The 15,396-nt window shown below is 52.9% G+C and overlaps 1 protein-coding gene across 1 annotated transcript in view; it reads right to left on the minus strand.

Annotated features, from left to right (window-relative positions):
- MANBA (mannosidase, beta A, lysosomal) overlaps nt 1–15,396 on the minus strand; it is a 37,735-nt gene that overhangs the window by 18,855 nt on the left and 3,484 nt on the right. Inside the window, exons 2-8 of the mRNA XM_004686454.2 lie at nt 14,574–14,668; nt 12,773–12,878; nt 11,791–11,961; nt 7,773–7,896; nt 4,818–4,993; nt 4,404–4,514; nt 1,245–1,396 (exon numbers count right to left, since the gene is read on the minus strand). Of these exons, the coding sequence (XP_004686511.1) occupies nt 1,245–1,396; nt 4,404–4,514; nt 4,818–4,993; nt 7,773–7,896; nt 11,791–11,961; nt 12,773–12,878; nt 14,574–14,668 (935 nt within the window). The remainder of the gene's footprint in view (nt 1–1,244; nt 1,397–4,403; nt 4,515–4,817; nt 4,994–7,772; nt 7,897–11,790; nt 11,962–12,772; nt 12,879–14,573; nt 14,669–15,396) is intronic.

Raw genomic sequence — 15,396 nt, forward strand, 5'->3', positions numbered from 1 at the left:
AAAAAAAAAAAAAAAAAAAAAAAAAAAAAAAAAAAAAAAAAACATACAGTTGTGAACCCGGGAGAGCACCTGCTAATGTTACACAACCATTTCCAACTATCACAGAAAATCAAAGCTGCGAAAATAGTGCCTGGTTCACTCATCTCCTTTCCTGCACCCCTCCAGTTCCTTTTCTAGAAATTTCCTCTACGGGGCCCTTCCTGAGGCACAGCAGGTTGGAGCAAAGACCTCTCCTGACCCGCCCGCTCCTCCCCTCAGCAGTGTCCTTCGTCCATCTGCCTGTCCTGCTCCCCACCCTGTCTCTAAATCCTCTCCTCACTGCCTTGCACCTCTGGCCTGTACCTCAGTTCTGTGTACATAAATACATCTTTAAAAAAAAAGCAATTTCCTCTACCTTGTCTACCTGTTACCTAAGGATAAGCTCGTTTAGCCACCCTGCTGCAGGCCGCACTCTCAGCAAAGGCACCAGGGATCCAGGAGAGGGCAACAGCTCTTGAAAAAGCAAGGGGAGGGCAAATCACCCATGTCTGGCGGGAAAATAATTTCATTTTCACATGAAATTCCAATATACATACTTTGCAGGACAAAAGCAAGAATTCTACCTCCTGGCAAAACCAGGGCTCCCGGCCACCTCACATTCTAACTCAGGGGCGCTCGGATGCCCACTGGCACACGTGCCACAGTTAATGTCTTTACTGTCACCTCACAGAGCTTATCTTCACGATCACGTAAAAGAGTCGCTGATCAAATGAACGTAAAGTTCTCAGCACTTCAGAAAAATGTTGTGGGCTTTTTCTAGATCTAGGATTTTAAAGACTTTTTTTACTTCTTTAAAAGTAGAACAGTACACGAATACCTCAGCATGATGGGGTTAATATGAGTTGCCATTTTTTAAAGCATGCATAAAAATATTGAAGGTGTTCTTGAAAACTAAAAAAAGCCAAACTTATCAGGGACTAACGATCCAAAATGTGCTTTCGTCATCCTCGTGTTCCTGCAGAGGAAAATATCAAAGTAGTGGGAAAAACGGGCGGTCTCACCAGTCTCCAATAGTTTAACTACAGGACGACAGCCCGTGAGAAAAGCACAGCGGTTCACAGCGCTCCCCAGGCTGAGTTCCCAGCCTCCTGGAACTCTGCGCCGGCTGTGTTCCTGCCCCCGCAACTGGAGAGGTAAAGTGGGTGTTTGTCAGCTGTGTGGGCTGCGCAGAGAACCAAGAGCGGGAGACACAGATGGAAACTCACAAGTCTGAGCTCACTCGGTCCTGGAACGAGTCAGCTGGGATCCAGTTCGAGCCTTTCAGAAATATGGGGCGCCCATTGATTTTGAAGTAGAAACTCAGACCAGGAGATCCTTCTATAGGCTCCTGCACAAGCTCCACTGTCCTAAAATAAACCTGTCATGAAGAGAAGTAAATAGCAAATAAAAACATAAGCAAAAGAGAACTTTAAAAAAGGAAAGCAGGCCCTCCCTGGGGGCGCAGCGGGGTAAAGCACAGCACCAACAAGCAAAGCCACTTCGGCGTGAGTTCGATCCCCGCCTGCCCCGGAGGCAGACCTCTCATCCCCCCCTCCCCCCCGCTGCTCCCCTAAGCAGTGTACTTTCTTGATCTGCCTGTTCCCTGCACCGCTCTGTCGCTGGTGAGTCCTGTATCCATAAATAATTTTTTTAAAAAAAAAAAAGGAAAGCAAACTAAAACACTTTACCTGAGTATACTTTAATCTTAATTCTCCCTTTCACTATGAAAAACTTTAAAAAAAAAATGCACATTTCAGGAAATATGTATTTATGAACCTCTGCCAGAAACTGTTCTTTTTTTGTTTTAAGAAAAATATAGAAAGCATTCAAAAATGAAATTTTACTGCAGCCTTCTGCCAAGGCTCATAGAGAAAAAGCTGCAATATTACGTACAAAGCTAAGGTCTGGGTGCACCCTATGCCTGTGGTGGAAGTAGGTGAAGAAGAGACAGCTGCTCCAGGGAACATGCACCGGAATGAGCCTGCGGGGGGGGGGGGGGGGTGTGAAACACAGCAAAATGGAAGGGCCTTGGGGCACTACGTGAGGTGAAGCTAGCCAGAGCGAGACAGACACACAGGGACGATCTCACACTTGGGGGACTATAAGACAACAAAGCATTAAAACTGACAAAGCAAAATGAAAACTAGTGGACACTGACAACCTAATGGGGGTAACCAGAGAAGAGGGTGGGAGGGAGGGAGTGCACAGAAAAAAGGGAAGGGGCCCCCCCGGTGGCATAAGGGGTTAAGTCTCAGCACTGGAAAGCTGTCCATAGCCACTGCAACGTGGGTTTGATCCCCGCCAGGAAGTGACCACAGGGCACAGCAGACCCCTCCTGTCTCCCCACTCATCCCCTCAACATTGTATTTCAGTGGATCTGCCTGTTCTGCTCCAACCCTGTCTCTGGGGAGTCCTCTCACCACCCCCCACACTTCTGGTCTGTACACTAGTTCCTTTTTTCTTTTCCTTTCAAGATTTACTTATTTATTTATACAGAACTGGGGTACAGGCCAGAGGTACAGGGGCGGTGAGAGGATTCACCAGAGACAGAGTGGGGAGCAGAACAGGCAAATCGACAAAGTACACTGCTGAGGGGAGCAGCGGGCGGGTCAGGAGATCTGCTGTGCCATGCAGGTCACCTCTGGGGTGGGGATCAAACTCATGCTGAAGCGGCTTCGGCCGGCTTCATACACCTGTGCGTTAACCTGCTGAGCCACCAGTTCTTATACAAATAAACTCTTAAAACATAAAAGAGCGAAGGGGCATAAGGGTGGCTACCTTTCGTTTCTTCAAAAATAAGAAATTTTAGAAATGCATATATGCCTATTTATTTACTTGTCTGCGATTTTATACATATAAAACTCTGCATAACAGTTAGGTCTTTTAGTCCCCAAAAATCTCACAGAATTTTTAAAACTCTAAATGTTTCTAGTGTTGGAGGCACCACCTGCCACCCACTGGATGTTTTATAATGAGCTTCAGGATTTCATCTCTGGAACAGAAGGACAATTTACAAGGTGCAGGACAGCTGGAGGCAGTTGGGAGACTTCACTAACAGGCTGTGGGTGAGCACCTATCTACCCCACACCCTGCTCTTCTCCAGTTTCCCCCACCCCAGATGACGGCATTGTGAGTCAGCAGTTCATGACAGGGGCCTGAGACCACACATGCTGTCGGGGTGTCACAGGCTTTCAAAAGAGTGTATTTTGTTCTTAAAAAAAAAGAGTCACCCCCACAACGTTCCTGGGTCTCCACCCTAGTGGGCTCCATGGGGACTGTGGGTGCCATGGCCCGAGGCTATGCAGGAGATTGTCAAATATACCTTTCATGCTTAATTTTAATTTGGAGAAAAATATTAAACTAGTCTAAGGAATGGGTATGCTAAAGTTTGGTAAATCACAAAAAATACATTCATTTTGCAGTCACATTGCCAAGCAAAAAAGTGGATTCGAATAGAAAACCCAGATATAAACCCACGAGTTTATGGACACCTAATTTTTGACAAAGGAGCAAAGAAGATACAATGGAACAAAGAAAATATGTTCAGCAAGTGGTGCTGGGAAAACTGGGTAGCTACATGCAAAAAAATGAAACTAGATCACTGCCTCACTCCAGTCACAAAAATCAACTCGAAGTGGATTGAAGACCTAGACATAAGAACGGAAACCATAAAATACCCAAAAAGAAAAGATGGACAAACCACTACACGACATACACTTCAGCGACATCTTTAAAGACAGAGCACCCAACGCCACAATAGTGAAGGCAAAGATAAATAGATGGGACTACATCAAGTTAAAGAGCTTCTGTACAGCAAAAGAGACATTACTAAAAACAGACAGACAGCCCACTAATTGGGAAAACATTTTCTCACACATCACACATAAGTAGCGATAAAGGACTGATCACAAAAATATACGGAGAACTGATGAAACTCAACAAAAATAAACAACCCCATCAAAAAATGGGCAGATCTACAGGGGTGCGTGTCAGCACTATGAAGCTGTCTGCAGCCCCTGCAGCTCGAGTTCGATCCCCGGCCAGGGGCTGACCCACATGGTGCAGCAGACCCCTCCTGCCTCCCTGCTGCTCCCCTCAGCAGTGCGTTTCAGTAAATCTGCCTGTTCTGCTCCCCACTCTGTCTCTGTGTCTGGTGAGTCCTCTCATGCCCACACCTCTGGCCTACACCCTAACTCTTGTGTGCGTAAATAAATAAATTTTAAAAAGCAGATTTGCAGCTGGTATGTGAAATCTCTGTGACGGTTAAGGCGATGACTGCTGAGCGGAAGGGCTGTGGGGCTTGCTGGCTGCTTCTCCTGTAAAGACTGGCGCTGTTGTTTTAACAAGGCTCACTTTTTCCACAGAATGTTTAAGTCCTGGCTTACCTTAGCTGATTTTTGAATAACTAAGCCTCCATCCAGCTTGAAAAGAACCAGCATGTCGTACCCAGTCTGTGGTCCATGCCCACGAGGCCACCAGGTTTCCACATTAGTGTTCTATTAAGAAAGAGCAGAGTGAGCACGTGTGTTATCTATACACAGGTGGATACTTACATGTACTGTATAGATGTGTGTGCTTACATGTGTTGTATTATATATATGCACGTAAAACACCTGACTTCTTGAGAGGAAAGATGCCAAAGTACCACATATCCTCTTAATTCCGATTTGGGGAAATCACCCCTCTGTGCAGATATAAACACAAAAACGGGGGAGGTGTGGAAAATATGTGCTCTCCTTCCGTACCCACCCCCCAGCTCAGAAGCTCTTCAAGCTCGACTCGGGAGTCCCAGTACTCACCTTGTTAATTTTCACAAGTAACCGCACCATCCTCCCCCCAGGCTGGAGCGCCACGGGGTATCTCTGCTGTATCTGCAGTTTGGGGATGGAGATGGTCGCTTGGCCGCTGACTGGCTCTGGGCTGGCAACATCAAAATAAGCCTCTATCTCAAGATTCCACACCTGGGTGTAGTCATCTGAGGCACAAAGGGAGGAAAGGTGTGTCATCTCCTGATGAGATATGCTGAGCATGAAGTTTGCGCCTTGGGGTTCTTTCAAGACCAAGCTGGCAGGCCGGCACCACCCCACCTGCTGTCCTCTGCCTTCCACGCACCGCACAGGGTGTGTGTGCCCGTGAGAGCCGCTCTGTGGGCAGACCTGGCGAAATCCGTAGGTGAGAGAAGAGAAAAACCAAAAGTAAAGGTGCCGTGGCCTTTCAGAACCTGCGCCCACAGCAAACACCAGGTGAACGAGAGCACCGGGGCCGCGGGGGCTGCAGGTGCCCTCTTCCTCAGGGGTCTTTGGAAGGAGGAAAACACCTGAGCCTGGAAGCGGGAGGCTGAGCGCCCTCAGTGCCCAGGGCCAAGTCCTGCTCCGCCACGGGGGACGCCACGCTGTGGCCGGCGCCTGGGGAAGGGACAGCAGCTGCGCGGCCTGCTGGGACCCGCGGAGATGCCTGCTGTAAACATGAGCAGCACTGTTGAATGAGGAGCTGCGCAGAGGGAATAACCCCAAGGTCACAGCGAAGAACCGGGCATCGGAATTCTGGCATCTGGGGTGGCGGGACCCAGCAGGACATCGGGAACCACGCTGGTCGCCCGGGGTGTGTTTGGAGGGGGGGGGGCTGCTTTTGAAAATGAAAAAGGATTCACTCCTCTGGGAAGAGCTATTCAGAGGCGGGGCTTGGCGAGCTCCCTGAGGAGCAGCCGCACGTGCTGCTGGGGGCAGGGGAGGGCACCGGCACCAGTGACCACACGGTGGCAATGACCACGGCCAGCACGGAGCTCAGAGAGCAGCTGCCGCCTCCCGCCAGCGGGCTGGGCCCATCCAGGGCGGGTCCGCGGGGGCTCACAGCTCCAGGAGCCAGGGCAGCAGGCGGACGGGTGGTCACAACAGCTTTCCCGGCTTCCCTGAGCCGCAAGGAGGACAGAATCCCCAAGGATGACATCCAGGCAGAGTGGACAACCTGCAGAGCTCACCCCCCAAACAAGGACAAGGACAAACAAATTTCAGAGGGAAAACATCCACTGAGGTCACAAGGCAGCTCACCGGGCAGAGACTACTCATGCAAACTGCCGGCGCGCCCGAGACTCCCAAGGTGAGTGCTGCTGTTCTGTGACGGCAGCTAGAGACAAATGCCAGGGAAATGGAGTCCTGCTTGCATGAGCAACAGAGGCAGGAAACGAGCCACGACACCGACAGCCCTTGCTGACCTCTCCTGCGGTATCCCCTCATCACATCCTAGGCCAAGGGCAGCAGTGACCTTCAACCGCCTCTGTCAGGCAGGTGGGGTGTAGCTGCGAGGTGGATCCACTCCCCCAACTCTGGGGCAAGGTTGTGGAGAAAGAAGGCACGCCCTTGGGAGGGCAGTCCAATGTGGACGGGGGTGGACAGAGTCCCCCACGCAGGACAAAGGTCCCCAGTGACCACATGTCAAGAGTCAGCTAATGTCCACATGCTCAACAGTGTTTTGCTCTGTGCTAGCAGAAACTGAACAATGACGTGTCTCGTCAGGACACATGTATTGTATAAGCACGCTTACGTGCCATTGTGAAAAGCTCGTAAACGAGCGAGAGAAAGGAGCCTGCTACTTTGGTGGGAACAGACGGGCCCGCCCTGGGGCCAGTGAGTATGGAGGTTGCTCAACGTAGTAAAAATGGGTCTAGCACACGAGTGCAATGAGCAGCAGCACTCCCAGGTATCTCCCCCAGGATGCACAGACATGAATTTGAAGGGGCACATGCACCATCTGAAATGCCAGGCGGGGCCCCCTGAGACGCAGGGTCAGAGCGCAGCACGGTCAGAGCGCAGCACTGTGAGGCTGTCCACAGCCCCTGCAGCACGAGCTCAATCCCCACCCCAAAGGTGACCCACAGGGCGCGGCAGACCTCTCCTGACCCGTCTGCTGCTCCCCTCAATAGTGGACTTCATCCACCTGCCTGTTCTGCTCCCCGCTCTGTCTCTGGTGAATCCCCTCACCTCTGTACCTCTGGCCTGTACCCTGGTTCTATATGCACAAATAAACCTTTAAAAAAGAAAATACAGATTTGGCCAAGGTGGGGCATCCAGGGGCCGATGAGCCTGAAAATACCAGGATCCTTGTCCTCGTGCCAGTCTTACCCATTTCGAGGTCTAGACCCCGGCCCCCTCCCGGCTTTCCCAGCTTCCCAGACACCCTCTGACGTGGGGTTTCCAAAGCACCGGACAGGCGATGGCTCGGTCTGTGGCCGAGAGCCTCTTGGGGCCCAGCAGCATTCCTGTCCTGTGACCAGTTCCTGAGAAAGCAGCAGCTTTACCTCTAGACCGTTCTTTGTGCCTGTGGCCTTCTAGTCTGCGGGTGACTCTCAACAAGGCTGGGCTCCCGGCACTCAGAAGAGAGAGGGTGTGGGAGCACTCAGCCCAGGGGTCTGGAGTGACTGCCGGCAGCCAGGGAGACGGCCAGCAGGCCTGGCTCCTTCGAGAAAGAAGGCTGACTTCAGAACACTGGGACCTGACCCTCCATGCCCCCTTCCATCATGTTTTTCCCCCAAATACATCGAAAGGTATTTTGGTGTAGACCTACCAGCATACATGTGCTATCGTATAAATCTGCATGCTAACCCCACCGTGTCTCCATTTTCCACCTTTACACATGTAATGTGCCACTAAGTTTTTAAAAAGAAGCCTCTGAAAGGTATATTGTCATATTCAAATTCTAGCGCCAGTTCTCATCACAAGGGGGAAGGTCCAAGGAGAAACCAAGAAAGCGTGTCTTACCATAGAGAGGGGCAAAGGTGAGGTCGCTGAGGTGGCAGACGTTGTAAGCTTCCACGTGGACGTCTTTCCAGATGCCCTGGGTGGGGAAGGCAGGCCCCCAGTCCCAGCTGAAGGAACACTGCTCCTGTAGTTTCAGGGGAAGCAGAGGATTCTGGTTGACATAACCAGAGTTACGGCTTCCGCAGTACGAAGTATCTTCATCACAGCTTTGTCCCGAGCCACAGATAGCTACTACAGAAGGGTCTGGCTTTCCTGTTATGAAAAGCCTTTGAAAGCAGAAAGGCTGTGCCCGCGTGTGCGAGGCTGCCTTGGTGCGGCCCCACGCGGGGGAGCAGATGTGGGCTATATCCACTGGGGACTACTCCGCGATAAGGAGGTGAGCTTCGGGACCAGCAGGGAGGGAAGTGAGGGGGCTACGGTCAGCAAGCCACCCCCACCGCCAGACACCAGTCTTCTTAGGGCTGTGCTTTAACTTGCCGTGCCACCAGGGAGGGCCCCCAGACACCCAGTCTTCTACCCAGTCCACTGGGTCCCCTCCCCACTTTGCTCCCCCCCTTCCACTCGCCCTCTCGCAGCTTTAATTCTATAGTCAGATTTCAAAGTTTTGTTATTAAACTGACCATTTGTTCTGTTTCTCTGCAGTCCACTCAGAAGTGGACTGGAGAAGCCTCCCTGCTCCCCATGCCCGCACCCTGAAGCCACACTGGTCCAAATGCCCAAATGTCCTCCTCAGCGGGGCACCATTTGCACCCCGTCAGCTCCCAAATTAAATCTCATTGTGACTGAGCTCTACAGACCTCACCTCCAAGCAGGGCTGTATTCTGAGGACTTCAACACAGCGATGGGGAGGGCAGACAGTTTACACAGTTCAGCGCGCATGCGTGTGTGCACGCACATGCGCCCGTGGGCCCCTTCCCTCGGGGTGGCTGGGCCAGGGTGGGTGGCTTCTAGCCAGCAAGAGCAGAGCTGGAACCAGCCTAGAAGGGACACCACTTCCTGGCTGCCCCCCAGCAGGTGGGAAGCTGGACCCAGCCCTCGGGCGTGTGCCGCAGGCGATGCGCAGGCCACGCCTGGCTTCCTGCACAGCGACGGCTTCCTGAGCAGAGCCACAGCCAAGCCACGCGCTCACCGGCCACTGGCAGAAACTGGTGATAACTGTGGTTGAGGCAAAAACTGACGTGATTTGTCACAAAGCCAAAGATAGCTGGTACCAAAACGAGCATCTCCGCCTTAGTCACACAGGTGAATCTGGCAGAAGTGTCCTAAGAACGCACCATCTCACTGGACGTTCATGCTTCAAACTACCAAGCTGGGTGAGCGACGCAGCGGCCCCTCTGCACAGCCCTAGCACGTCCCCGGGCCGGTTGCCGGGGCCCCACAGCCACACCCAAGTTCACCAGGCGTGTTGTGCAATGACCTGAGGCGTGAGGAGACGCCTGGGGAAGGTTTCAGGAGCTAGACAGGCTGACTACGCTGGCGCGCGTCCTGCAGTCATGACTCGGAGGTCCTGGCTTTGGAACCGAGAGCCCCAGACAGGCCAAGAGGACACAGGCCGGGGCGAGGGCCACGCCAGACACTGCCGCCCGCCGCCCGTCTGTACGCTGGGCCCTCCACGTCCGTGTCACTGACCAGGTTCCAAGCCCAAGTGGGGGATGATGCCCTTATAATACACTTCTCGCCCTTACAATACACTTCTCGCAGCATAATTTTTCTAAGGTCTGAGACCTCAGGGAAAAATTACCATCAAATCCGCTGAAGGAAGACATGTGAGTGCGCTGAAGCCCAGACTGAGCACGACGTGTCAGAGCGGGCCTGCCCTGGCCAAGCCTTCCCTGAGCGTTTCTGCCGCCCCTCTGTGCCCCTGAGGACAGAGAAAGGAGCTTCCACAAAGGACAGAAGCAAAGTGCTAAACGGCTCGAGGTGGCCAGGGAGCCCCGGCTCTCACTCAGGACCCAAAGCCGCGGGGGCAGTTCAGAGGCGCCGCCCTGCGTGAGGAGGGAGAGACACTGCGGCCTCCGACTCGGCAAGTGACGTCTCCGCCAAGGGCGACCGGTCTCTCCTGCTCACACCCCCCCACCGAGGGCTTCACCTACGCAGGGGAGCCTGCGCTGTGCTCCGGCTCCACGGCAGGGACACCAGGCGCCACCCACCGCTCCTCTGCCCACGGCCCTGACGACCAGGAAGTGAGGCGGCAGCCATCACGCCGAACCCCACAGAGGAAACGGGGAGCACAGAGTGGCGAGACAAGCTTCCCTGAGAAACCGCCTTTACATGGAGACTTGGGGTGAGAGCTGCCTGCGGTGCTGAGGGAGCGCGCACCCCTTTCGGAAGGAGCTTGCACCGAGAGCTCCAGGCGCGGGGTGACAGAGAATGAGGGCAGCGCAGGGGACGGGGGCCAGGGCGGCCGGAGCTGGCACCTCAGTCCAAAGGCGGCGAGAAAGTGGAGCACTGTGGGGGATTTCTTCTGAAAGAGCATTCTGGGGAAGTGGACAGAAGGGGCGAATGGGGAGAGGGGGTGCTGCCGGCTAGGAGGTGGGGTTATTCCACGCTAGGGAAGCCAGCAGGCTGAACGCGAGGCAGGCAGGCCGCAGAAAAGGAACGGGAGGGCTCCGGAACTGGAGAGGGCAACACCCACCTCCTCTAAGGAGCAGGGACGAGGGGCGGGTGGGGGGCCCAGCCCCCCTCAGCAGGGCAGGGGCCGACTGACCGCTGAAGCCTGGGGGTCAGGGAAGCGGGTCAGTGAGCGGTGAGGGGGCGAGGCCATGTGAGAACAGAGGGCCTGGGCACCGGGCTCTGCAGGGAAGGGCCAGCAACAGGGCACAGGCGCAACCTGCTAGAACTGAACAGGGCCCATCACGCAAGGCACACAGAAAAGGAGGCCGCGGCAGGGGGCTCGTGTTGGCCATGGCGCCGGAGGCGGCTGAGGACGAGAGAGCGACGCCGCACTTCTCGGCCTCCCAGACCAGAGACGCCTCCCACTCAGGGAGTCACTGAAGGTGTAGCTAAGGGTGCCGGGAAAATACCCTTCGTCCTCACAGTGAAAAAATGATTACTGCGCTGTTCAAAGCGAATGCCACATCCTCCAAAAACCGAAGAGCAGAACGGCCAGGCCAGCCAGCAACCCCAGTTCTGAGTACGCACCCGGAGGGACTTGGCGGGGTTTCAGAGCCACCAGCACGTGCGTGCCCGTGCCGAGCAGCGTCACTCAGCGCAGCCACCGAGCGCAAGCACCCACCAGCCACGACAGACGAGCGCAGCACACAAAATGTGGCGCGGGTACACAGGGGACTGTCACCCGTCTTTAAAAAGGAGTCCCGCCGTGGCTATGGCAGGTGGACCCGGAGGGCAGCGTGTGACGTGGAGCAACCACAGTGAGACAAACACCCAGTGTCTCTCATCAAGGGGCGAGGGGGAGGGCATACTCATAGACACCCAGACAGCGGTGGCTGCAGGGCCCCGGGAGGGGCAGCCAGGGGTGCTGCGGCCAGGAACAGGGGTTCGGTTTTAAAGAAACTTGTTCCACAACAGCAGGGCTCCACTTCATCCCACAGGTAAGAGCTTAGGGCAGTATCTTACCACATCAAAACTTTTTACTAACAATAAAATGGAAAAATCAGTGTCTCCTAGGCTATTTCTGTCACCATGGGATAGAATAATTCCAAGTCACGCAGATGGAACCAAAGAAACACCACAGACTGTGGGCTTCGGGATCTTTGTTAGGTTTTTATGAGAACCTAACAATAAAATGCAAGAACAGGACAGGAGCTATATTAGTATGTGCAGGAGGCTTCCTCGTAGCAAGTAACAAGCAAACCTGAGAGTGTGGTGAGAAGGGTGTGAGGAACATTCCATGATGAGCCTCTTATCTGCTCACCTTCATGAGGAAACCCAGGAAGACAAGGTGCTCCCAAAAAGTTCGCAGCCTGTCTTGACTGTTACCCCAAATGCCCACATCCCTCGAAGGGCCCCACCAGGGAGCCCCCAGCCTCAGGCTCAGGCCCGCATCATGGGCCCTTACCTTGCGCACAAAGTTGACGTGGCACTCGCCCTTCTGCACGGCCGGGGGGCAGGCGGGGGGCACCTGGTAGGCCGTGTGGGCTGCGCTCTGCTGGGCCGCATACAGCACAGGGGACTGGAACCGCAGCTCCACCCGATTCTCGGCCCGGAGCAGCCTGGTGACGTCGAAGACCTGAGGGGAGGGAAGGACAGGTGTGGGAGGAAGCCTGCAGGTGCCACCCCGATGTCCGCAGGGCATGGAAAGGCGCCCCAAGTCGCCGGCATCTTCAGGGCTGCGTTTACAGAGACAAAGCTCTGCTCGGAGCAGGACACGGCCATCTTTCTCTCACAGCCCAGGCTGCGCTGCTGGGTTTGGCCTTCCGTTATTACTGAAGTGACGCGCCGGGCAAACAGAGCGGGCAGGACAGGCCTTCAGCCCTGGAGTGTCTACCCGGCCCATGGGCTCATGGCCCAGGACTGCCTGCATCTCCTGGACATTCCAGCTCAGTCTGACCGACCCGCGTCAGACTGTTTTTATTTTTTCATTGTATTATTCCTTACTGAGGCAACACTGGTTTGCAACACTGTGAATGACTCAGGGGAACAGGATCACTCCTCAGGATGTTTCCTTAACACACCCATCCCCAAGGCCCACAGCCGCCACCACAGCCCACCAGTCTCTCTCCTCTGTCCCTTCCCCTGCCTCCCTCTCTGCAGCCTCAGGTCTGCAGTCAGATTTCTAGCCTGTCTTAGTTTAGTTTTGTCTGGAATGTTCTAAAACTGCTGGTCAGTTGTCATGAACAACAGATGGGACGGGGATTAAGAGGACACTTCAGGGTGCTGATAGCTGGACTCACATCTGGACACCAGCTTGGGGGATCCTCAGGAATTCCGTGAGGTTCCCAGTGTTCTCAACATCTCACAGATGGGGCGGGGCCACCGAGAAGCCAAGTGGCTAGTCAGAGCTCCCAAGAGCCTGTGGTACCTGCAGGGGCCATACTTACGTATCTGTCAAACATGTTGTCTGTCTTTCCGATGGGAACATTATTCAGCAGGATTTGGGACACTGTGTCAACTCCCTCGAAAATCATAACCACTTTTTGCCATTGACTAAAAAAGCAAAGATTTGTAAAAGACGTATGAAGCATGAAGTTGGATAACTTATCTTTAGTTAGAACTACAGGAATATGCATTTCACAAAGAACAAAGTGTTTGTGTACATAGTTCACAGGACATCTTACAGCTAAGGACATGTTCCTAAGTAGTGTTTAATATATTTTTATGTTGAATAATCCAACTAATCTTTGTCATAACAAGCACCACAAAACCATGAGCACAAACTTATAATTTGTGAACGCATCAACATATTTTCTAGAACTTCACAAAGTTCCTCTTTGGACCGCATCTAAAAGCAGACCTGACGCTCTCACCAGCACCCACACCTGGCAACACCAAGGAAGAGAAGGCACTGACCCCGAACACCCGGCCTGCCCTCCGCTAAGCCCGCAGGGAGCCCCAACAGTCTCTGTGTGCCGTGCAAGCCCAAACACACAAAGGGAAGTGTCTGATTGCCCCCACTGTGCAGTCGGGGAGTTGGTCTTGAGGGACTCCCTAACAGGGGCTCCGGACTGTTGTCACACGGGAGATTCAGGAAGGAACATCAACTTCTGGAAGAATAGAATAAACAGGAATGAAATAGAGCACATAAGAAACACTGCATGAGTCGATCCACATGGTAAGATGTCACAAGGTGTTAAGGCACAGCAACTATGAAGCTGTCCACAGCCACTGCAGCCACAAGTTCGATCCCCAGCCAAGGAGGACCCACAGGGCTCAGGAGACCTCTCCTGTCTCCCCGCTGCTCCCCTCAGTGGTGTATGTTAGTTGATCTGCCTGTTCTGCCCCCCCACTGTCTCTGGTATACCCTCTCACCTCTACCTCTGGCCTGCACTGCATTTCTAATGTGCACAAGTAAATAAATCTTTAAAAAGATCAAGAACAAGGCTGATAAGTGACAACATGGATGAGCTTTGAGCGGAACCAGCCGGTGTCAAAGGACCAAGCACCACAGGGCTGTGGATATGAGATTTGCAGAAGAAACAAATACAGACAGAATGGAGTGAGTCAAGAGGAATGGTGGGCAAAGTGAACCCCACTTGGAGAGAACACAAGAGGACAAGCTGGGGAGAAGGGAACAATGCTCCACTGGAAAAGCAGGAGACGGAACAACCTCAGGGTTGTTGAGGGCAAGGTGGGCAGGGCTTATCTGGAAACAGCTCGCAGGACGTGGTGCCAGTGCTCTGGCGCGCTTTCTCCTGCCAGTGTAGAATAATGACCAAGAAGTCACACAAAAGGAACAGCAACTTTTTTGTGTTAAGCAGTAATGGTGGGCAACATTACTGGGGCCATCCTGCCTCATGTGCAACAGCTGCTGAGAATGATGCAGAACATTCCTAAAAACTGCCTGAGCTTTTCCTCATAGCCTCTTGCCACAACGGCAGGCCAGGCCATCGCCTCGCCGGCCACCCGACACCACCGCAGACCGGTGACGTACGTTGCTCCCACTCCTGGGGTAGCCAGGAGGAAAGGCAGGTGAGAAAGCCGACCTGCTTTATGTGACTACTAAAACCACCAGAAAAATGAAGCAATGAGGCAGTTAGGAGCAAGGAAGTGGCCTCCCCACAGACAATTCAGAACACAATTCCACATTCACCTCCCAGCATGAGGCTGCAATCTCACTGTCTCTGGTATGCAACTTAAACCAAAGAGCACTGCTCAGAAAAAGAGAAAGGCTGGAATACAGACCTGATGTTAAAGGGAAGTTTAAATTCCTTGCTGTAGGTCCAGTTATCCCACGAGATCCATCTGTACTTGAGGTCATTGAATCTATAGTAAGGTTCCTGTTAGGGTAAAAAAAAATAGATAAATGCACAAAAATAAATGAGCTCAATCCGTCACAAACACCTGAAGTGAATGAACTCTTGGCCTGGAAATGCCATCACCACCTCTGCGGGCGCAGCTCTCCCTTCAAGGCCGATGGCCCACAGACCTTGAAGCAGAGTGGACCTGGTGTTCACAAGCTCAAAAACACTAAATAATGTTTATTTAGTGTTTATTTAGGGGTCCGGCCCTCCCTGGTGACACAGCACTGCAACTAGTTGCAGCCTCTTCAGTGAGGGTTCATTCCCCGCCCTACAGCTGACCCACAGGGTGCAGCAGACCTCTCCTGTCTCCCCACTGCTCCCCTCAACAACGCATTTCAGTAAATCCACCTGTTCTGCTCTGCACTCTGTGGCATTATCTTCTCACTCCCGCACCTCTGGCCTACTTCCCAGTTGTTATAGGCATAAATAAATAAATCTTTTTTTAAAAAAAGCCCAACTACATCAAGTTAAAGAGCTTCTGTACAGCAAAAGAGAAACTACCAAAAACAGACATGTTTTTGGTAATTTTTTCCCACTGACTAGGAAAAAATTTTCTCACACAAAACCAGTGATAAAGGACTCATCATAAAAATATACGGAGAACTGACAAAACTCAACAAAAATAAACAACCCCATCAAAAAATGGGCAGAAGAGCTAAAAAGACACTTCTCCAAAGAGGAAATGCAGACGGCCAACAAGCATA

This window comes from Condylura cristata, unplaced genomic scaffold, assembly GCF_000260355.1.
Source record: "Condylura cristata isolate star-nosed mole 26May11 unplaced genomic scaffold, ConCri1.0 scaffold00021, whole genome shotgun sequence".
Classification (NCBI taxonomy): domain Eukaryota; kingdom Metazoa; phylum Chordata; class Mammalia; order Eulipotyphla; family Talpidae; genus Condylura; species Condylura cristata.